Genomic DNA, 23,170 nt, shown 5'->3' with positions numbered 1-23,170 from the left:
AATCTGAAAAAAGTTTTTTTAAGTTTCTGTCAATTTTTCTCCTTCACGGAGGTGCACTGATAAGGGGGCAGTGATAGGCTGAACTGTTGGGCATTGATGAGGTGGCACTAATATGCCACACTTATAGGCACTAATAGGTGGCACTGATAGGCGGTACTGATGGGCATTACTGATAGGCAGGACAGATAAGACAGCTCTGACTGGCATCACTAATGGGCACTGATTGGTGGCGCTTGTGGGCAGTGATTGCTGGCAGCGGTGAGCACTCATCGCTGGCACTGATTTGTGGCACTGGTGGCACTATTGTAATAAGGGCACTGAAACAAACAAGTACTGGGGGACAGTACAAAGGGAAGTGTGTTAGGAGTTCCCATAAATCCCTTAGAGGTAAATGGGATAGGGTTTGCTATACTCGAGAGGAGATGGCACTTAGTATACCAGGAAATTTACAGAAACTAGGACACTGATATCTTGGTGAGAATCTATGAAGCATTCCAGCTGGGGACCTGGGAGCACTGGTTTGGACATAATAGTCAGAGCAGTAGCAGAGACATAAAATCTCAGGAAGAGAAATAATCAGGTGATTGTTGACCATGTTCAAGAAGTCCTTCTTTAGAGAGACAGGTCGTAGGAGAGAAAGGCACCACTAGAATGCAGTAATTCTAAAATCAATAGGGAGATGAAGTACCAGTGTGTGAAGAGCCTACATAATTCAGAGCGCAAACAGTCTTATTTAAAAGAGCGTTTTTTTTTTTTTTCAAGCCTAAGATCAGGATGTGGTGTTCTAGATCTTTAAATTAGGCTGCTTTCACACTGAGGCGCTTTACAGGCGCTATATCGCTAAAAATAGCGCCTGCATAGTGCTTGTAAAGAGCCTCTCCTCTCACTCCAGTGCTTTCACACTGGAGAGGTGTGCTGGCAGGACGATTAAAAAAATCCTGCAAGCAGCATCTGTGCAGCGCTGTAGGAGCGGTATATACCAGGGATGAGACACAAGCTGTTGACAGACCAGAAAAGCTGCGTGGTCACGCCCTAACGCATTTTGTCATCACGTCATGTCTTCGTACAAGGTTGGAATTTTTTATCTTGCACGCATATTTTATGACGGGGGGAAGTTGGAATAAAATTCAAACAGGATTACGCTATGTAGTTTGTTCCTCTCCTTTCCATGTCATACGAAATTGTGTTCTTGTTGAGTATCCTTCATTTTGAGCGATCATTTGCCAGTATAGGAGATTGGAGATACAAGGCTTATTATATTCATGCTTGTGGTAAGTTTATTATCATAGGGGAGAGAAGTTCACGCGGTGTGGTGATGATGGAATTGAAAGATTTCATCTATCCTATTATCACCCTCTAAGTGGATGCATGCTACATTATTCATCTTTTTGAACCCTTATGATTTACGCACATTGAACTATTTTCCATATTGTGCATATTTTACTCCTTAGTAGGTGCATAGTATATCATTTATTTTTATGAACTTTGTTTAATGTATATTGATCTTGGCACACAGTGCGTGTAGCACTGAGAGAGTGCTGTTAATGCTGGAATGATTATTATATCTTTTATGCATATTGTATATATTTAGCACATATACTGTAGCTCAGTCCAGCAACTGACTAAATGAGCTATTGTTTGTACTATTTGCATTTGAGTCCATGTTAGCTTTTCCTTTTTCTCATTGTAATCCCTGCTAGCACATCAGGCTGTCCCATCTACACGTTTTCATGATGTGGCTGACTTAAGCCTAGTACACACGGGCCAAATTTCAGCCAGCATCAGCCTGTTCAATAGAAACTGGCCGACATTCGGTTCGTGTGTATAGCAGCTGGGCCAGCTTCTGTCGAAGGCTCATGACCGAAAAAGGTCTGCCGATTGGTTCCTGATCAGCACTCTCAGCCAATGGCTAAGAGCGCTGACCGGAGTATTCTGGCAGAGGGGCCAGAACTGAAAGCTGGAATTATACTTTAAAGCTTTAGTGTCAATAGACTTAGAGGTATATGCTGTCAAAGAGGAAGTAGAGGAAAGTTCTGGATATCTGCAAGCAGTTGGATTATTTATTCATGTACAAACTGACAGGAAGTGGGAAGTGGAGATTGCAGGCCTGGTAGATGCAACAACTCCGACAGTGAATCTGGTGACGAGGACAAGACTAGAAATAGGGGTTCCAGGTATTTGACTATAGACATCTGCTCCTATAGTGGAGACTGGCTAACCATCCTCAGAAATAGTAGGGGAAGATGGGACATGATGTCACACGACTGTCCTCTAAAAGACATAACATACCGGCAAGCTGTTGTGGTAAACTAGGCCCAAACAGAGGCAAAGCCTTATGTTCTCTCAAACCAGAGTAGACTGAGGTGGCTTCAGTTATATGCAGATGGCAGTGGCAAAGTCACTTAAAGTGTTACTAAACCCACAACAGTAAAATCAGTCTGTATATGCAGTAAAGCAAGCTTGTTATACTCACCGTGGAACCTAAGGGCTTAATCCTCAAAATTGTGTAAAAAGGCCGTTTGATTCTGTATGCAGAGATCCCACCTTCTTGCATTGTCTCCAAAATATGTCTGGATAAGACAGAGTTACTGGAGTCAGGCTGCACATGCTTAGTTTGGTGTGTATTGCTAGACAGTTTTTTTTTGTTTTTGGGCGAGTGCATGTGATCAGCATAGGGCCAATCAGCACTGTCGGGTCAGAGGTCTTGCATCCTGATAGGACAGCCAGTGCAGTATAACTCCTCCTACAAGCTTTACAAGGCACTTATACAAGTCACAAGACTTCTATACACTACTAACGAGAAAAGGTATTTAGCAGTTTATATTTACTAAAATTATTGCATTTCCATGTTCTGTGTACTGTGGGAGACCAGATATAGTGAATACAGGATCCTGGGTTTAGAAAAACTTTACAACAAGCCAGATTGGAGAATCTGCGTGGTGCATCTAATCAGCGCAAGTCTTTTCCTCTAAAAAGGCAGGAAAGCGTGTGGGGAGTGCATGCGTGCACAGTGCTCTATACTGCCAGTGATATCAGCACTGAAGTTTCACAGGCTGATGACAGTAAGGTTTAAAATGAAGCCTAACTGCTGGGAACCATGAGGCAATTGCTGCTGTTCCTGCATTATAATTTAGCTCATTAAATGAGTGAAGTGGACAAGGTCACACTTAAGGAAGGAGCCTCTGCTCAAGGCCTGAATAAAAAGCTGAATTGTACAAATTCAGGAGTAACCAGTGGATAAGATCACATATCAAAATGTGTAAACCATACAAGACAACTAGAAATCATGTTGAGAGATTGGGGAAACACAGGAAATGTGTCATGACTCTGGGCTTGAAAACCATGTTCTGCCACTAATAGGCACAGTACAAGAACTAGGAGATGGCAGAATTTAATGTCCAAATGAGACATATCAAATTTGCATCAGACAATTCAAATGATAATACACCGAGTGTACCTGAGTTAATAAATCTGCTCCAAAAAATTTTGAGCTTTTTCACTGATAGACTCAGAAAAACAACCCATTTCCCTTCTGTCTGATGTTTACCATGAGCGTGAGGGGATCCCCTCAACTTTAGCCAGTACAAAGACTGTTGCCACAGAACAGAAGGGGTGCAGCCTTTCTATGTCTCATGAATGAGGCTAGTGGATAAACCAGTAAAGGTTGATGCAGAGACCTTAGCAACAAACTGGTGAAGAGTAGCAATCTCCAGTATTAGAGCAATGTGTTCAAGTTAGCATCCAAAGCCAGGGGAGTGCTGTGTACCTTTTACAGAGGGTGGGGCTATGCTCACAGAATGAGCAATGGTGTGCCTGAATGTGTCACATGACTTGCGCCAAAATCACCCTGCTTTGCAGAAAGTGGCACACGCTATGCTATGGCTGCGACAAACCATTTTAACCACTTGACAACTGGGCACTTAAACCCCCTTCCTAACCAGACCAATTTTCAGCTTTCAGTGCTCTCACACTTTGAATGACAATTACTCAGTCATGCAACACTGTACCCATATGAAATTTTTGTCCTTTTTTTCACACAAATAGAGCTTTCTTTTGGTGGTATTCAATCACTGCTGTTTTTTTTAATTTTTTGCGCTATAAATCAAAAAAGACTGAAAATTCCGTAAAAAAAAAATCTTTGTTTCTGTTAAAATTTATTGCAGAGTATTGCACATTATTGCAGAGTATTGTACATTATTGCAGAGTATTGCATAGTATGGGCACAGAGCAGTGCCCATGGAGCATGTAGCTCCAGCCCACAGCACTGCTAAAAACAGATCAGCACAGAGAGGGGAGGGAGGAACCGGTGTCATCTCATGACGCTGGTTTGTTTACAAGTGATCCCTCCGTCATTTGACGGAGTGATCACATGGTAAACGGCCGCTACAAGCGGCCATTTACTGCGATCTGTGATGTGCTGGGTATTCCGGACCCGGCGGTCACGAATGTTTGCGGGAGTGCACCCCAGGGGGCGCGCGCGAGAGCAACATTCTGGGAGGATGTCCATGGACGCCCACCCAGAATAAGCCGACAGCGCTGTAGCCACCATGCTATGACCAAATATGTAGAAAGTTTCACAGCCCTGTGACAAAATACAGCCTAAGGTGCTCGCAATGCCCACGGCAGGGGCCCAGTGTCCAGGAACTACCCCCAGGCTTGGGGGGGGGGGACTGTATATGAGAAGGGGCTTTCAAAGGAAGGGGCAAAGCCTTGGACTCACCAAACTAGTAAAGAGGCGGCACCTTCCCCAGGGAAAGGACTTCAGGGCCAAGAACTACCAGGACTTGGATGGCCACTGTCCTGGACGTGTGGAACACTTTGCAGCTAACTATATCCCAATATACTGTCACACAGAGGGTGAGAGCACCCCACTCAGAGTCCAATGCTTCAAGGCATCGATACAGGCCGGCCCCACAATTCCATTTCTAGACTTTCTTGCAGTGGGGTCAGAGTAGTGTTTCCTGAGGTGCTGCCCATCCGGAAGATGGGACCATGTTGCTTCAGTGGATTGATGCAGACAGATGGAAAATGGTGTCTCCATGTGAAGAACCAATCAAAGACTTCAATCTTCCAGTAATTTCAGAAATATAGGCCAGTAACCTGCCATCCATCACCTAAGAACTCTAGTAAAAAAAAAAAAAAGATTTCTGGAAGCAGCAAGGGTTATGCTAACAACTATTTGCCCGTGTCCTTACATAAAGGTGGTAGAATATAACTCATGGTCAAGTTTTAAAGAGTCTATGTCCTGTACTGTACAATAAGGAAAGTAATATTAGCCTGAGCGTTTGTTAGCTGGTACATTCCCATGTGCATATGCACAGGTTTATAGCATACAGGCAGCTAGTAAACTGGCTATTTACACTAATGCCTTCAGAGCAACCTTTTGCTGACCTGTATTTGCCATCACCTGTGCTATCCTGTTGTTGCAGCTACTGGTCTGTTCTTGTTCTAGCTTCTGCCCAACATCCTGCTAGCTCATTACTAGACTGTTGCCGATCCTGATAAATTTGCACAGATTCTTCCAACCTCAACTGTCATCTATGTTGACTTGTTACTTAATTGTCAGTGCCCTATGTTCTCATCCTTAGGGGCATCCAAGTCAGAAAGGTGCTAAAAATGTATCCATCTCATCACTTTGCAGCTGGGTCTATGAAAATAGGTAAATCATTTTTGCCTTGAAACCCCATTAATCTACTACTTTTATTGAAACAAAAGCTACTTTTACTGTCAAAATATATTTATTGTCCTTTAATTTTTAAGTATTTTCACTTCTCACATCCTACAGCCATTTTACTTTCAAAATGAAAGTAGGAAATGTTATGCTGCAGAGCTCTCCAGCTTAATAAAACAGGGCCAAGAGACATTTGATAAATTACAGGTGCTTCTAGCAAAGAAGAATTTAAACAAATATTTCCTAAGGTTTGAGGAAGATAAATTGGGGTTGTGAACCTTTTTAATATATTTTTTATAGCACTTCGAGTGTTTTTCTCTGTCAGATTTGCACATTAGCTTTTAATGCACAAATTCAGGGTTATAGAGTCCTAGGCTTATTCTGTCTCTGAAAGGATCCCAGGTGAAAATATAGCCGTTTAGCTCTAATTTGAAAGGGTGTGCTAAATAATATCTACATTCTTAACATTTGCTGTTTACAGCCCTCTCATATTAAACTGCATTTTATGGCCAGAAAATAGCATGAGGAGGTAAGCGGCAAGTACTTAAGATAAGTTATTTTAGTTTGAAAGAATAACAGGTAAAAATTTGGCTGGATTACAAACTTTATAGGCTTTTCTTTGTACATTAACTTATTCCTTACACTGCTATAGCTGAAAGACGGCTACAGCGTGGCACTGTTGTTCGGGGAGGGAAATCCATGGATGTCCTCCCACTACTGCGCTCCCTGGGACACGCATCTGGCGCGCTCTGTGATCGATGTGTCCTTCAGACTCAACCGATCACAGATCAGGGTAAAGGGTCAATCACAGCGGCCCTTTACCATGTGATCAGCTGTGTCCAATCACAGCTGATCACAATGTAAACAGACCTGCCAGTCATCGGCAGTACCTTCCTTATGCACTGTCACAGTGTGAGGAAAGCATAGCCGGTAACTGCCCAGTGTTACAGGGAACATATACACAGAAAATCAGGGCACTGATTATCAGTGCTGCCTATTAGTGACTCCTCATCAGTGCAGCCTCATCAGCGCACATCCGTGTAGGAGAAAAATGACTTATTTGCAAAATTTTATAGCACAGAAAAAAAGATTTATTTTTTTTAAATGTCCAGTCTTTCCTCCATTGTTTAGCAAAAAATAAAAAACCCAGTAGTGATTAACCGGTTCCTGACTGGCCGTCACAGCTGTACTCCCCTGGACGAGCTGCCATAACTCTACGTCGGCCCTTTAAGACGGTGTAGGAAGTGCACGTGCCTGCAGTGTGTGCCCAGAGCCGACCGCGATTGCTCGTGACAGAGCGAGAACCGGGATCTGTGTGTGTAAACCGGGGAGAGGAAAGAGATCGCGTGTTCATTCTAAGTATGAGCACCGATCTCTCTCCTCCCCTAGTCAGTCCCATCCCCCCTACATTTAGAACACACCTAGGGAACACAGTTAACACCTTGATCGCTCCCTAGTGTTAACCCCTTCCCTGCCAGTGCCCGGAGCTATACCCATAAGCCTTATGCCATGCTTGTTCACTGGAGGACCTATGGCAGGGGCTCCTGCAAGGTTAATATATGTGGGTAGTTGGAAGCATGGGAGGAACAAAGTGTGAATACAACAGCACAGCACTAAGCATAAAAATAAAATGACATGCTTTTGAATATTTCCTGGAAATCTCTACCAATCGGTGTACTCTAAACCAAATCCTGGTTTGTTACTATATGCAGTTTATACAGACATTATTAGCTCACGTGCAGCTCAATCCTTCACTGTACATGTGTATAAGATGAATAGCACCATTCCCAATGGACACATGAATATAACAATTTGTCATACAATATGGGAATAGTCTCCCCTGTGTATGTATTTTATTAGTAAAAAATATTCAAACAATGTACATTCATTTGAAAAGTTATTTTAAACAAAAAACAAAAAGAAAACATGAAAGAAGAATAAATGTAAAAATAATCATAGTCTTTAATTTCATGCTATCGAAGCAGCATGTTCTTGTAGTCACAGTTTATGTTCCAAAATTTTATCCTGAAGTGCCCCTAGATGATGGTTATAGCACCCTGGAAATCCCACTTTGCAACACATAGTTTTCTAGAGGATGTAGCTTGTGTTGAGTTATAGAATCTAGGAAACAACAATGCAATATGTTAGTTTTTGAAATAGAAACATTCACATTAACAAATTTTATGTAGTTATCAGATAGTCACTTATACAGAATCAAACAAAGGTTTTGAGAATCTTTCCTTAAGTTAACACTGGTGTAATTTTAAAATACTTCCAGGTTAATTTCCACAACATGATCACTCACTGACAGCGGAATCTGGAGCATGCAGATCCAGCTACTGTTCTGTGCTGTGACAGACCCAGTGTAGAACATGGAGCAATCCTAAATAACGAAAGGCGCTGGCGCAATTTTATTAATTAGTAGCAGCATCTGCTCCATTTTCTATGATTAGAAGAATGGTGAAAGCTTGTGCTTGCACCACTCTTTATTATCCCCAGTACTGTAGAAATGAAGTTCTCTCTAGCAAAAGAACAAAAATCATCCTTATATTCCCCATCAGAGTAAATTTCAGATATCCACTGTTTATTTTATGTATGTTCTGCAAAATGAAAGGTAATATTGCCTCTACTCTGTTTAGTATATGGAAGCTTCATATCAGCATTATGATGTCTACAAATTTTACAGGGAAAATGTAAATCTGAACGTTCCTTAAGACAACTGAATTTTATCTTCTGTGTCCTCTCCTTTCTTGTCAGATCTTCTATGATCTCAGTCTTTTGACACTATAAAGGAATTGATGTATTTGGCTTATCTTCTGGTACATTTCGTTTTGCACATCTGCATAAGTACACCAGGATTTATAGACAAATAAAATGCATCATTAACACGATAACTTCACAAACCACAGAATCATCTCAAGGAGTTATATAAAAGAATATGAAACATATGGTTATGTGAGTGATGAAGATCAGTGAACCCATAATTCCTTGCAATATATTACATTGACTTGACTAACAAATTAAAATCAAACTCCAGCCAACACTTTTTTAAGCAGTTCCAGCAAACTTTTTTTTTTCCTTTTGGGTTAAAAGAGAAGTATGTTTTTTTTTTTTCTTTCCCATCCATACTTACCTAGGTGGATGCAGCATCAGACCAATACTGAAGCTGTCCCCCGCTGTCTCTGCACTGAGAACAGAGCCGATGGATCAGTTCTCACAGATCCCAGAGAGGAGAGCTGCTGACTATCAGTCAGCGTCTCTCCTCTCTGCTTCTCCATGCTCACTGGAGCTGTAGAGGGGTGGGGAGCAGCTGTCTCAGCGGCTTGCTGAGACTGCCATCAATCAAGGCAGCTGGCGGATCCAGACTTGGGAAGTTGGGATGACGCATTGCCTTGACTGATGGCAGTGATGTCAACAGAGAGTGGACTTCAGACCGCTCTCCACTGAAAACGGGTCACAGGAGTGCAAAACTATTTGCACTCCTGTGACCCAGAGGAGAAGCCCAGCCTAAAAAGCTCAGGCTGGACTTTTCCTTTAGAGATTTTATATTTTTATGTAAATTAACAAAAGCTGATTATTGTCTCAACACTGTGCCACTGATGCTGGACAGCTTGGTCGGTTAAATAACAGACTTACTGGCCAAATAAACGGGTGAAAATTAAGGAAAAAAGCTGGTCGTTGGCTCCTTTTACTAGCCAGCACTCTATGAAGTCACTCCAGAGTTTGTGGTCCCTATTTAGTGAAGTGCACCAACATTCACAGTCAGCACAGAATGGCGAAAGATACAGGGTGCTTGAGATCCGTCCACCTCCTTGCCCATGTGTTTGTGACTTGACACTATTGCCTATCATTGAATGTGATACCAAAAAAAAAATCAATTAAAGAACTGTGTGTGGGCAATTGGAGAGGGAATCACAAGTACCCTTTAAAACATTTAGTGCCTACAGGCAGAACAAGGCAACCAGGAAAAAAAAAACACTCCTGCTTGGACCCTAAATCAATGTAGACAAATAATTCTAATTAATTCACATTCAAGCAATCTTCAGTAATACAGCTTGTTAAGCAATAGTAATGCCATTGTTCCGCAATAGGAATGCATAGCAATTAGCACAACAACTTTGCTGTCAATAAATATGCTCAGTAATAGTAGTAACAGAAATAACTGATTACAATATATCAAAGAGATATTCACTTATGCATAAGTAGTCTATTATTATGTCTGCTGAAGCATATTGCAGCAGCTGTAATCATAGGTGTAACCAGTACATGGAGTTTCAAAGGTCTCAAGTATGCAGCTAAATATTTGCAAAAGATATAGAAAATGCGAGTAATTAAAGACTTTACATGAATAAGAAAAAAAGGATATTTACACAGGTGGCATAGGTGAAGAAAAGGTCTTAAGGGTCAATTTATAAAGCGGGCAGGGCTGACGCTACCATAAGTCAACTTAAGCAGGCACCTTAAAATCTGAATCCCGAGTTACTTGCTGGGGATTCGGATTTTTACAGTGCTGCAGACATGTATTTTTAAACACACTCCCGGCCACTATAGTGATCAGAAGTGTGTGTACTTTAGTAAAGCCAACTGTTGGCTTTCAAGTGGAAGTGATTCAAGTGGAAGAGATAAAAGTGGCTGTGAAGCCACCTATCACTTTCATGATCACCGCTGTAATGTGCTGCCTTTCCCCCTTGTCATGTTTACCATGCTCCGCTTTCCCACCTGCGGGCCCGGTGCTGTCATGCCAGGGGTCGCTGGGAAGGGCAGCAGAAGCTCAGCAGGCCTCCGTCAAAATTACGAAAATGAATTGTAAGTCCAATATTTAACAAATGGACTAATTTATTTTTGGAATTTCAGAATTTGTTTTGTATTTTTGGCCTATTCAGAATAGCATTAAAAATGATAAAACAGTGTGTTTTATCCCCCCACCCCCCAAATCCATACCAGGACCTTCACATCTGGTATGGAATTTAAGGGGAACACCATTTTTTATTTAATTAGCATGGGGTCCCCCACAAAATCCATACCAGACCCTGATCCGAGCATGCAGCCCGGCAGGCCTGGAAAGGGGGGTGGGGCGACGACAAGTGAGTTCCCCCCCTTGAACCATACCAGCCCACATGCCCTTAACATGGGGAGGTGCATTGGGGCAGGGGGTTGTGGGGGTCTGCGGGCAGGGGGGGGGATTTGGAAGCTACCTTTAACAAGGGGGGCCCCAGATCCCAGCCCCCCTTATGTGAATGCGTACGGGGCACATAGTACCCCTACTCATTGTTAAAAAAATGCTCAAAGAGTTAATTAAAAATGCAAACCTAAACGAAAAAAAAAACCCCATCGCTCGCCGAACGCGACAGGTATCGGGGTAGGGGTTAACCAGTGACATAACCAGGTGACCCCAGTGCCATGTCTACCTCTCATTCCCAAACGACAGATAAACATGTGGGTGGGGTTACCCGGTGATGTCACTGGATGATCCCGCCCCATGACGACACTTGCCCAATGAGAGGTAGACATGGGGGCAGGGTCACCCACTTACATCACCGGGTAACCCCGCACATATGTTTACCTGTAATTCGGCTGTGTTCCTGGATGGGAACAGTCGTGTTTGGTGGGCAGCATTTTTTTTTCTGTTTGGGTCTGCATTTTTATGTTTTTTTTAAAGGACTGTTTTTGTTTTTTGGTTAATGGACTATTTTTTGGCTGAATGAGTATACCCCATACTCATTCACAGGGGGGCCGGGATCTGGGGGTCCCCTTGTTAAAATCACCCCCTGCACCTGGCCCAGTGGGGAAGAGGCCCTTGTCCCTATCAACAGGTACCTATCACCCCCCTGCCCCAAAGCACCCCGTGTTGAAGGCATGTGGCCTGTTATGGTTCAGGAGTGGGGGGGCGCTTGCTCGCCCCCCCCTTTCCTGGCCTGCATGCTCAGATAAGGGTCTGGTATGGATTTTGGGGGGAGGGGGGACCTACCAGACCCGAAGGGCCTAGAAAGGATAGGGAGGGACCCCCCTCTGTTTTTCTTTCTGAATTTTTTGCCAGCATGCTTCTGTTTACATTTCAGCTGTGAGTGGGGAAACCTGCTAACGGCTGATGAGTCATTGTTGTTAGACTGACTTTCCAGCCCGCTCCTTAACAACCAGCTATGCACATGTCTAGCTAATAGGTTAAAACAAGTTTTCCGTTTGGTGTGGTTATTTCTACAATTATATATAACGAGATTTTGATATTAGGTCTCACGCCTGAACTACAAAGTAGGCATTTGATTTCAGAAACATACATTCATGCTGGTTGTGGACTACCCAAAACAAGCCTAAAAAATGTATAACTAGAATTAATAGTAGGGCTATTTGTTAACTGTGGCTTAGGGAGTATGTCAGTACGGCAACTTGCATTTTCAGAAAGAGAACAGCAGTGGCAGTCCTTGCATTTCTATCAAGGCAGTTTTCCTTCAAGGATGGATTTGTTTTAAAGACTCTAGAAGGGTACAAAATTAGTTTTACTTTTGGTTGCTGTCAGTTTGGTTGCTGCAACCAGTTCAGGGCTCTGATAAATGAAATAATGATCATGCCAACATCTGCTTAATTTTTGCCAATCATGGTTATTTCCCAAAGTCAACTGTAGCTTTCTCATGCTATCTAATTTTTTAATACAAAAACCTACATGAACTGTTCTCACTGCTAGAAATGACCTCTATAACTAAGGTCATTACTAGTAGTATTCCAGTGTCATTGCTGCATTTCATGTGGCAGATGGTCTTTGAATGCTTCTCATTCTTTTAAATCATCACTCCTCTAGTATCGGTGATTCTCTGACCATTTCAGTCTATCAGCATTTACTTGTGCCAGATTCTCATTACTGTTCTGTTTCACTTTACTAATTCCCATCCCATCTCATTTGTAAGGGAACACTGTGACCTGCTTTAAGGGAAAGTTGTTCTTGGTCACCACACTGCCAAGGCCTCAAAAGCACATGGGCATATACATTTATGCTCCAAATATGCAGGATTCTAGCTGCCAGAAAAATGCCTCTAATGTTGCATATGTATGTGCGTTTTTGTTTGTATGGCGTTCAGTGAAAATATATTCTACTGGTCAGAATATTAACCACTTCAATACTGGGCACTTTCCCCCCTTCCTGCCCAGACCAATTTTCAGCTTTCAATGCTGTCGCACTTTGAATGACAATTGCATGGTCATGCGCTGCTGTACCCAAACAAAATTTTTATCATTTTGTTCCCACAAATAGAGCTTTCTTTTGGTGGTATTTGATCACCACTGGGTTTTTTTTGGCTAAACAAATAAAAAAAAAGACTGAAAATTTAGAAAAAAAAAAGTTTTTCATTGTTTTTGTTATAAAATTATGTAAATAATAGGATTTTTATTACAGCTTACCTGTAAAATCCTTTTCTTGGAGTACATCATGGGACACAGAGCCTAAGTAATTACTTAATGGGTTATGGGCCACACTGGTATACCCAATTAAGGAAGTTCACTCCCTATATAACCCCTTCTCCTTCCAGGAGCACATCAGTTTTTGTAGCAAAGCAATATACTTAAATCCCAAAGGGGGGGGGGAACCTCTGTGTCCCATGATGTACTCCAAGAAAAGGATTTTACAAGTAAGCTGTAATAAAAATCCTATTTTCTTTATCGTACATCATAGGACACAGAGCCTAAGTAATTACTTAATGGGACGTCCCATAGCAATGCTACTTGAGGGGAGGGAGACACAACCCGGAGGATACCCCCAGACTTGAGGACTTATACTGCTGCCTGCAGTACACTGCGCCCAAAGGCGATATCCTCATACCTCCTTACATCCACCTGATAAATTTTTTGTGAATTTATGCACTGAAGACCAAGTTGCGGCCTTACAGGTGCTGGACACTGGTACACCCAAAACAGGAAGTTGCCTCCCTATTTAACCCCTCCCATATCGGGAGTATCTCAGTTTTGTAGCAAAGCAATACACGTGTATACTAGAAAGAGAGGCGGGACCTCTGTGTCCCATGATGTACTTCAAAAGAAAAGGATTTTACAGGTAAGCTGTTATAAAAATCCTATTTTCTTTAATCGTACATCACGGGACACAGAGCCATAGTAATTATTTTGTGGGATGTCCCAGAGCAATGCCAACTCAGGGGAGGGAGACACAACAAAAGTAGGGTACCATGAGATCAGAGGACTTATACTGCTGCCTGCAGTACACTGCGCCCAATGGCGACATCCTCATGTCTTTTTACATCCACCTGATAGAATCTGGTAAATGTATGGATTGAAGACCAAGTTGCAACCTTGCAGATGTGAGCCATGGAGGCCGGGTGACGCACTGCCCAAGAAGCACTAAACGCCCTGGTAGAGTGCGCCTTAACTTGAAACAAGGGAATCTTAACCCTTAAATTATAAGTTTGAATTATAACTTGCCTAATCCACTTAGCGACAGTGGATTTCGATGCTACCTGTCCTTTCTTAGGACACTCTGGCAGAATAAATAAGACATCAGTCTTAAGAATCTGAGCAGTTGTCTTTAAATAGATTCTCACTGCTCTCACCACATCAAGACAATGTAGTGACTTTTCTTCCCTGGAACATGGTTTTGGAAAAAACGATGGCAGGACAATATCTTGGTTCAGGTGAAAACCTGAAACCACTTTTGGCAAAAAGCCTGGACGAGGGCATAACACCACTCTGTCCTCATGAAAAATCAAATATTGCTCTTTACAAGAAAGAGCAGCCAATTCCGAAACCCTCCTTGCTGAGCATATAGCAACCAAAAATACCAGCTTGCTTGTCAGAAGGACTAAGGGAATATGCTGTATCGGATCAAATGGCTGTTTTTGTAAAACAAAACTACGTTCAAGTCCCAAGGGCTTAAAGGTGATTTAACTTGAGGATTAATCCACATCACCCCTTGCAAAAAATCCTGGACTAAGAATGCGTAGCAAGCGGTCTTTGAAATAAAATCGATAAGGCTGAGACTTGGCCCTTAATAGTACTCAAGGCCAACTTCATCTCTACGCCTAATTGTAGAAAGGCAAGAATTCTGCCTATGATATATCTCCGAGGGTATCAACCCTTGGATTCACACCAGGAAACATAAGCCTTCCGGACTCTAATGTATAGTTCTGGAAGCTGGTTACCTTGCATTAATCAAAGTAGAGATAACTGACCCAGAAAGCCCACGTTTCTTCAGAATGTGGGTTTCAATAGCCAGGCCGTTAAAATTTAGCGTTTGTAAAGTAGGATGGAATATCGGCCCCTGTGAGAACAGGTCTGGCCTTAGTGACCGACCCTCCACTGCCATCTTTATGATTTCTCCATACCATGACCTTCTGGGCCATGCTGGTGCTGCCAGAATTACCGGTTTTCTTACTAGCTTGATCCTGCATAGAAGTCGAGGATAGAAGTCGAGGATAGAATCCCCCTGTTCAGCAATTGAACAGGGGGAAATGCATAGATCAGTGAAAACTGATCCCACAATATCACCAACGCATCTGTTCTGCATGTGAATGGATCCTTTGTTCTGGACACAAAGTTGACTAACTTTATGTTGAACTGGACGCTAGAAGATATACGTCTGGAGTCCCCAATCTTTAACAAACAGCCGGAAAATATGTCGGGGTGAAGAAACCATTCCCCTTGGAATAATCTGCTGGCAACTTAAGTAGTCCACCTGCCAATTCTCTATTCCCGGAATGAAGACTGCTGATGGGCACGGAATATTTCTTTCTGCCCAAGTTAGAATATGGTCCACCTCTCTCTGCACTGAGAGAGTCTTTGTGCTCCCTTTGGTAATTGATAAAGGCCACAGCCTAGGCATTGACGGATTGGATCCTGACAAGACAATCCCTTAACCTGAAAGTCCAGGCTTTCAGAGCCAAAACGCACTGCCCGAATCTCTAGGATGTTGATGGGCAAGGCTCTTTTGGTTCTTGAACACTGTCCTTGGACAGTTGTCTTCTCTGTCGTTACCACTTTCCAGATAACTGGTCTGAAGGATTTACCTTTTAGCAGATTCTTTAGTAACCACCAACTGAGGCTTTGGGACAGCCACATTGCAAATCCAAAGCTTGGATCGTTTTGTTCCAAGCAAATAGAATACTGTTTTGCAACAGTCTCGAATGGAGCTGGGCATAGAGAACTGCTTCGAATGAAGCCACCATATTTTATCATCTCCTTTTGACCTGACTATCTGCACCAACTCTCTTATGGAGTTGTTTTTTTGCCTGGGCAAGAACACCTTTTTCTGGGCTGTATCTATGATCAGACCCAAATACTCCAGCTTTTTTAGTGGTTTCAAGGGAGACTTCTCTAGGTTGAGAATGCAACCCAGACTTTTCCAGGAAACTGGTTGTAATGCATACACCTTACTCTGAACACTGATTGGTCTATTAGCAATAGATCGTCTAGGTATGCCAAGACTGTTTATGCCCTGTGCCCTTAACCTGGGGCTAGCACTTTTGTGAACACTCGGGGTGCTGTAGCTGGCCCGAAGGGAAAGGCTACAAACTGAAATGCTGTTCTACTTCGAACCGCAGAAACCTTTGGTGAGTGAGAAATATATGGACATGCAGATAAGCATTCCTGATGCCGATAGACGCCAGAAATTTTCCCCCTTGTAGGATAGAAACTACTGACTTGATCGGCTCCATAGAAAGGAGCGGATTTTCAGGAACTAATTTTGATTCTTTTAGATCTAGAATGGATCTGTTGAATTTCTGTGTGGATCTGTACATGTACAGGAAACGCATGAAAAAGGCAGTGAAGGTTTTAAGGAACCTAAGAAGAAACAGAACTATTAGCTGATTCTACTAGAGGTATCATTTCTGTAAGAGATTTTTACCAGCAATCTCTCAGATTGCGAGGCTGAAAAAAGGTTCAACTCCAGTTGTCTCCTCCACAGGGGAGTAATCAGTTTGCCTTTCTTCCTGATCACCTGAGGGAAACCCCTTATCCTCTACCCACTGTTCCCTTGATATGGGGTCTAAGGTGGGGGAGGGGGATCTAACACGCTTCCTATCCTTTTGGATAGCGGATGCGGTTAAAGTTACTAATTTTCCTTCTAGGCCCTGCAGGGCAGAGGAAAAACGCATTTTCAATCATGTATACAGGGGCTGAATGTTTTCTCCTCTAGAGTCTGATGGTGGAGGCCGTCGCCACTTCCTAGAGGCAGCTGCCCCTGGCGCAGGGGAAGGAGTCCGGTTAAATAAAAGGACATCTATACCTTCCTTTGGGCAAAAGAGTACCTTTCCTGCTAGAAATCATTTGGATGTATTTGACCAAATCCTCTCCAAATAGTCGCTCCCCATGAAAAGGGAAACTATTCAGAAGTTTTTTTGCAAGATGCTTTGGCTGACCAACTTTTTAACTACAGGGTCCTACGCATGTGTTTTAGCACAAGCTCAAGGCGGGACGCTTGGTGGATAGAGTCTTTTATGGTGTCTATGGCAAAACATAGCGCCTTTGGTAGCTCGGCTAACTCACGGGCCTGTTGTGCAGGGACCTCCCCAAGGGCCTCTTTGAACTGGTCCTTTAGGGACTGACAGATGCCTATTGCAGCGACTGCAGGCTGAGAAACGACACCTGCCAGGAAAAAGAGGATTTTAACAAAAATTCCAATTTCTTATCTGTTGGATCCTTAAGTATTTGTGCTTTGTCTACTGGACAAGTTAAATTTTTTTTTTTTTTCCATAAAGATTTTATTGAATAGAATAATTAGAAAACAAGTAGAAAGAGTACAAACAGTCTAATACAGTTGTCACATGACTTAAAGAACGTTTAACATGGTATTCATAAGACTTTCAACAATAATGTTAGTAAGAGGTCGGGAGGGAGGGCTATTCAAGATAAGGTTGGGAGCAAAAAACATGGTACCACAAGACAAGGTGCTTAAATACAGTGCAAATTTCCCCCCACTCACATCGTCTTCCGGTGAGTATTAAGGGAGGAATTGAGCACCAGACTAGGCTAGGGTTCAAAGAAAGTCGAGACCCCCCAGGGCGTATGTGTTGAATGTCCTGAAGCATCACACTCGACAAGTGGAGACCCTCATCTTGGAGTATAAAATATGAGACAATTACATACGGACTGCTGACAGAGGGAAGGAAAAATAGAGTGATATAAAAAGAAAACAGAAGAGAAAAAGAGAAAAAGAAAGAGCACAAAAAAAAAAAAAAAAAAAAAAAGGGGGGGGGAAGGGGAGGAGGAAAAAAAAAGGGGTGGAGAGAATTCTCAAATAGAAAAGAAGAATGGGCAAAAGAGAGAGGTTATATTAAGAAAGAGGTAATGGAGGGGGGAAATGAATAGAAAACGAGGGAGTCAGATATGATAGTCCAGAATGAAATATGGGTCAGTAAGAGTAGAAAGAGGTAAGGGAGAAAAGGTGAAGGGAGAACGAAAGGAGTAAGGTGGGGACAAGAGTGAAAGGGGAATAAAGAGGATAGTAGATGGGCGATGAGACAGGTGAAAATCAGAGGTGAATGGTTCCGGGACGCAACAGGCCCCCCCCCCCAAGGAGACTAGAGGGGAAGGAAAAAAAAAAAAAAAACAGGGGCAACCCTCCTGATTGGTAGTAATTATGTTTGCAGGGTAGCCTTTGGGAGGTACTGACGGTATCTTTCAGTGGTCGTGAAGTGTATCCAACAAGACCAAATAACTGTAAACTTATGAACCCTATCCTGAGAAACATGAATGAGCTCTTCCATGTCTTTAGTTTTGGAAATTCTTGCAAACCATTCTCTGATTGATGGGACGGAAGTAGATTGCCAATGTTTTGGGATGCATAATCTAGCAGCATTAACTAAGTGCATCGCTAAAGATTTGAAATATTTTTGTTTGGGTAAGGATGTATGATGTAAAAGAAATTGGGCTGGGGTAAAATCGAGGGTAAATGTAGTCATTTGTGTTATTAAATTATGAACCTCCTTCCAAAAGGGTTGGAGGATTGTGCAGTCCCACCATACATGAAGCATTGTACCCACTTCCAGTCCGCATCGCCAGCAGGTGTTGGGAATAGAGGGCGTAAATTTGTGGAGTCTTGAGGGGGTTCTATACCACCTGGTAACTATCTTATACCCATTCTCTTGAGTAGTAACATTCAATGAGCCCTTGTGTATGTATTCATAGACCTTATGCCATTCATCGTTTGTTAAGGGTGTCGTTAGGTCCCTATTCCATGAAATCTGTGAGGGCGTAAGGCTAGAGGTCAAGGGTTCATTAAGCAAGGCATACAAAAGAGAAATGAGGTGTCTCTGTGGGATTTTGCGGTGACACAAGGTTTCAAACTGTGTGAGCTGTTTAGTCCCATGAGTTTGACTGATATGAGTTTCCAGAAAGTGTCTAATTTGTCTATAAGTCCAGAAGGAAAATGCTGACGTTTTGGACGTTTCTTTGAGTTTGTCTAGGGAAACGATTTTCCCATCATGATAGAAATGCATGACTAGGACATCTTCATGTGGCCATTTTTTCTGCAGGAAGTTGATGTGGGAACCCGGGGAGAATGCAGGGTTTCCTCTTAACGTAGTTAAGGGGCCTGGAATTGAAGCCTTCCTAAATGCTAATAGAGACGGATATATTAGTGGATGTGTAGTTATTGATTGTGGCCAATGCTTAGGGGGTAACCATGGGAGTAAGTGTAGGGAAAGATGTGATACAGCATTTTCAAGTGCGATCCAGGATTTCTTGAGGGTATGGATATTCCAGTCTGCTATCCTCGTAAGATGACACGCGATATAATATTTGCCCAGATCTGGTAGCCCTATACCACCCCTGGATTTGGATAAGGTGAGTCTAGAGTATCTAATGTGGGGGGGGGGGGGGGGTCTCTCCATAAAAAGGCCAAGGAAATTTTTTGGTATGTTGAAAAAAAGTTAGTTGGAAGAGCTATTGGGATTGCTTGTATTAGATATAATAGACGCGGTAAAATAAGCATTTTAATCAGAGCTGCTCGCCCAAACCAAGAAACATTTAACGTCCTCCATTCTTTAAAAAAAATTTGGGCTTTAAGTAGTGCTACCTGAAAATTCAATACGTATAGGTTTGATAAGTGGGATGGGATCTGTATCCCTAGGTAGGTGAGGGCGTTTTTATGCCATTGAAACGGGAAGGATTCTTGACAACTAATCACTTCATGAGGGGGAAGAGAGATATTCAAGGCCTGTGATTTAGTGTGGTTGATTTTTAAGTTGGATATTTTGCCAAAAAGGTCAATCTCATGTAGAAGATTTGGCAGAGAGACACGGGGTGCTTGTAATGAGAGCAAAATATCGTCGGCAAATGCCGCTACCTTGTACTCTCTCCCTTTCACAGTAATGCCTTGAATATCGGGGTTGTTTCTTAGCTTATTGAGGAAGGGTTCTAAGGTGAGAATATAAATAAGTGGTGATAATGGGCAGCCCTGACGTGTGCCATTACTGACAGGGAAGGCGTTTGACAGGAGGCCGTTAACTCTAACTGCAGCGGAAGGACCAGAATACAGTGCCATAATGGAGGAAAGCAGACGATCTCCAATTCCAATCGCTTAAAGAGTTTCGCGCATGTAGTCCCAGGCCACCCTGTCAAACGCCTTCTCGGCGTCAAGTGAGAGGAGAAATCCCTGAGTCTTAGTGGAAGATATCCAGTGGTGTAAGTTTAATGTGCGGATTACATTATCTCAGGCTTCTCTACCAGGGACAAACCCTACCTGATCAAGAGATACAAGATTTGGTATTAAGGGGAGTAGTCTGTTAGCAAGAATTTTGATTTTGAATTTGATGTCCACGTTTAGTAGGGATATTGGCCTGTAGTTCGCGACTGATGCTGGGTCTTTGCCCTCTTTGGGTATGACAGAGATGTGGGCAATTAACATTCTAGAAGGGTCAAATTGGGCATCAGCTAAGGCGTTGAAGGTGGTCAGGAGTGTGGGGAAGAGAATGTCCGCAAATGTTTTATAGTATTGGAGAGAGTAACCGTCGGGGCCAGGACTTTTGCCTAGCTTCATTTGTTTGGTTGCCACCTCTATTTCAGTTAAAGATATGGGTTTGTCGAGTTCTAGCTTACGTTGGGGAGATATTGGCTTGGGGCTATATCTGGATAGGAAGGATTTAATGAGTTCCGAGAGGGCTTTTTGGGCGTTTTGAGACGGTTGGGACAAGTTACATTTTTATTGATGCTGGAAATCGCAGCGTCTACTGCTGGTACTTTCCATCTTTTGTGAATTTCTCCTCCATGGGATAGAGAACTGAGAAACTCTTTGGAGGGAGAAAATGCTTATCCGGATGATCCCATTCAGCATAAATAAGCTTTTCTAGTAAAGTATGAAAAGGCTGTAAAGGTTTTAAAGAACCCAAGGAAGGGACTGAACTTTCAGCTGACTCTGTTAGGGGTAGCAAGAAAGTGGCACGACCCATCTCTGTAAGAGTTTGTACCATCAATCTCTTCAGATTGCGAGCTTGCATAAGGTTCATCAACTGTTGTTTCCTCCGCAGAGGAAAAATCGGCTTGTTTTTATACGTGATCACCTGAGGGTAATACCTCATCCTGTGCCCACTGTTCTCTTGGTAAAGGGTTTGAGGTGGGGAAGGAGGATCTAGCACGCTTCCGGCCCCCTTGGATGGAGGATGCGATTAAAGCCGCAAATCTTCCTTCTAAGCCCTGCAGGGCACAGGATGATGCATCTTCAGTCACGTATACAGGGGCTGAAGCGTGAAAAGCAGTTGCACCACCAATCGGTTCCAAAGACTCACCCTGGCTTTTCATATCTGGTATCTCCGGAGAAGATAACAGTGTGGAGGCATGACTGGAGTTCCCAGCGCCTGGGGGTGGAACATTTGGTGCCTTAGAAGCCATAGTGCTAAGCACAAAAGCAGAGGCACTCTAAGAAATCTACTATTTACTGAGCAATAGTAAGAAAAAACAATGGCAGCATAGATTAAACTGATGCTAAATAATACTGTCTTTTCCTGTACTGAAAATGCCTGTGTACACCCCTCACATCCTTCAGCGCTCCTGTGTCCTGTGGCAGCTCTTCATTCAGCTGCTCTAGTAGACACATCTAGTGATAAGGGCGTCAGCCATTATCTTCCCCCCCAGACCTCTCAGGTGTAAGCCTCATTACCTTGCGCCATGTGCTTCACAAGGATGCTGAGTCCGCACACGGCGCCAACCGCTTTAGCCACGCCCCTTTATCAACCCGTCCTCCTCCTCTTTCAAAGTAAATCTCAGCCCACGCGTGCGCAAACGGCACAGCTTTGGGTCTGAGACACAGACCAGAAGGAGGAGAGGAGGCTGCAGCCGCCATGCGGCATCTCTGTCTTCTCTATGAGAAAAGGCTTCTTTGTATATAACAAAAGGCAAGAAAACCGCCCACACTCCTGGGGGGGCGGAGCGGCGCGCGCGCGCGGGGGGGTTCTTAGCAGTTTGAAGTTATTACAAGTGTGCTGTCATACTGAGAATGTCACACTGCCCACTGCTTACAGGATATAATTGTACCTTCACAGTACATGTACCCCCAGCCACTCAGTTTCCCCAATTGGGGGAAGAGGACTAAAGAACCCCCTCCAGCTGCTAGGACACCCACGCTGTTGTAGCACAGATTGAAAGGGTATGTGTAGTCTTACTCCCTCTAGAGGAGACTTTAAGGCATTATAATGTTACATATTGAAAGAAAAGGCATAGGTGGACTTTGCAGTTCCTAAGCTTTTCTCTTACCTTTTCCTTGCTGCAGGATACTGCTGAAAACAGACAGATCCAAACTTCACCCATCATGGCGGGCAGTGTAGTTAATAGGGGTTGCACTCTTTTGGACCTGTATAGCACCCCTTAGGACAACTTTAGGTAATATAGCAAGACCAAAAAGAGTCCTGGTTCCTAGGATCTAGCCCTCAAAGAGTAGCATTACAGGCAAAACCTCGTTCTTCTATGCGAGGCTCAGGTACGATCCTGTGGCCGCAGTAGCGTGGATGGATACAGTTGAGGAGGATTTTTAAATCCAGCATGGATCCCTCCTGGAGCTCCTCAGAGCACATCTTCACTCGTGATCAACACCTTGGACACTGGCGAAAAAACTGATGTGCTCCTGGAAGGAGGAGGGGTTATATAGGGAGTGAACTTTCTTGATTGGGTATACCAGTGTCAATATCTGAAGGTGGCCCATAACCCATTAAGTAATTACTTAGGCTCTGTGTCCCATGATGTACGATAAAGAAAAGTAATTTTTCACCTTTACTGATGGGCGCTGACGGGTACTGATAAGGTGGCACTAATGAGCACTGGTGAGGAGGTACTGATGAGGCTCTAATATGCAGCACTGATGGGCATTGATAGGCGGCACTGATAGGCAGCACTGGCAGGCTTTACTGCTGGGCACTGATTGGCATCTACAATGGGCACTAATTGGCACCTCTAAAGTTCATACCTAGTGGTCCTGGGTGGCATCCCTGGTGGTCCTGGGTGGGCATCGTCGGGGAGGCTGTGCTGATAATCAATTAGTGCATCCCCCCTGTCAGGAGAGCAGCCGATAAACGT

General features: G+C 43.2%; 1 protein-coding gene across 1 annotated transcript in view; it reads right to left on the bottom strand.

Annotated features, from left to right (window-relative positions):
- Positions 1–7,487: 7,487 nt before the first annotated feature.
- MCPH1 (microcephalin 1) overlaps positions 7,488–23,170 on the bottom strand; it is a 536,838-nt gene continuing 521,155 nt past the window's right edge. The window contains exon 14 of the mRNA XM_073626649.1: positions 7,488–7,792. Within this exon, the coding sequence (XP_073482750.1) occupies positions 7,719–7,792 (74 nt within the window). The 3' untranslated portion in view covers positions 7,488–7,718. The remainder of the gene's footprint in view (positions 7,793–23,170) is intronic.

Source organism: Aquarana catesbeiana, linkage group LG04, assembly GCF_042186555.1.
Source record: "Aquarana catesbeiana isolate 2022-GZ linkage group LG04, ASM4218655v1, whole genome shotgun sequence".
Taxonomy (NCBI): Eukaryota; Metazoa; Chordata; class Amphibia; order Anura; family Ranidae; genus Aquarana; species Aquarana catesbeiana.
The sequence above is the reverse complement of the archived record's forward strand: the minus strand, read 5'-3'. Positions and strand labels throughout refer to the sequence as shown.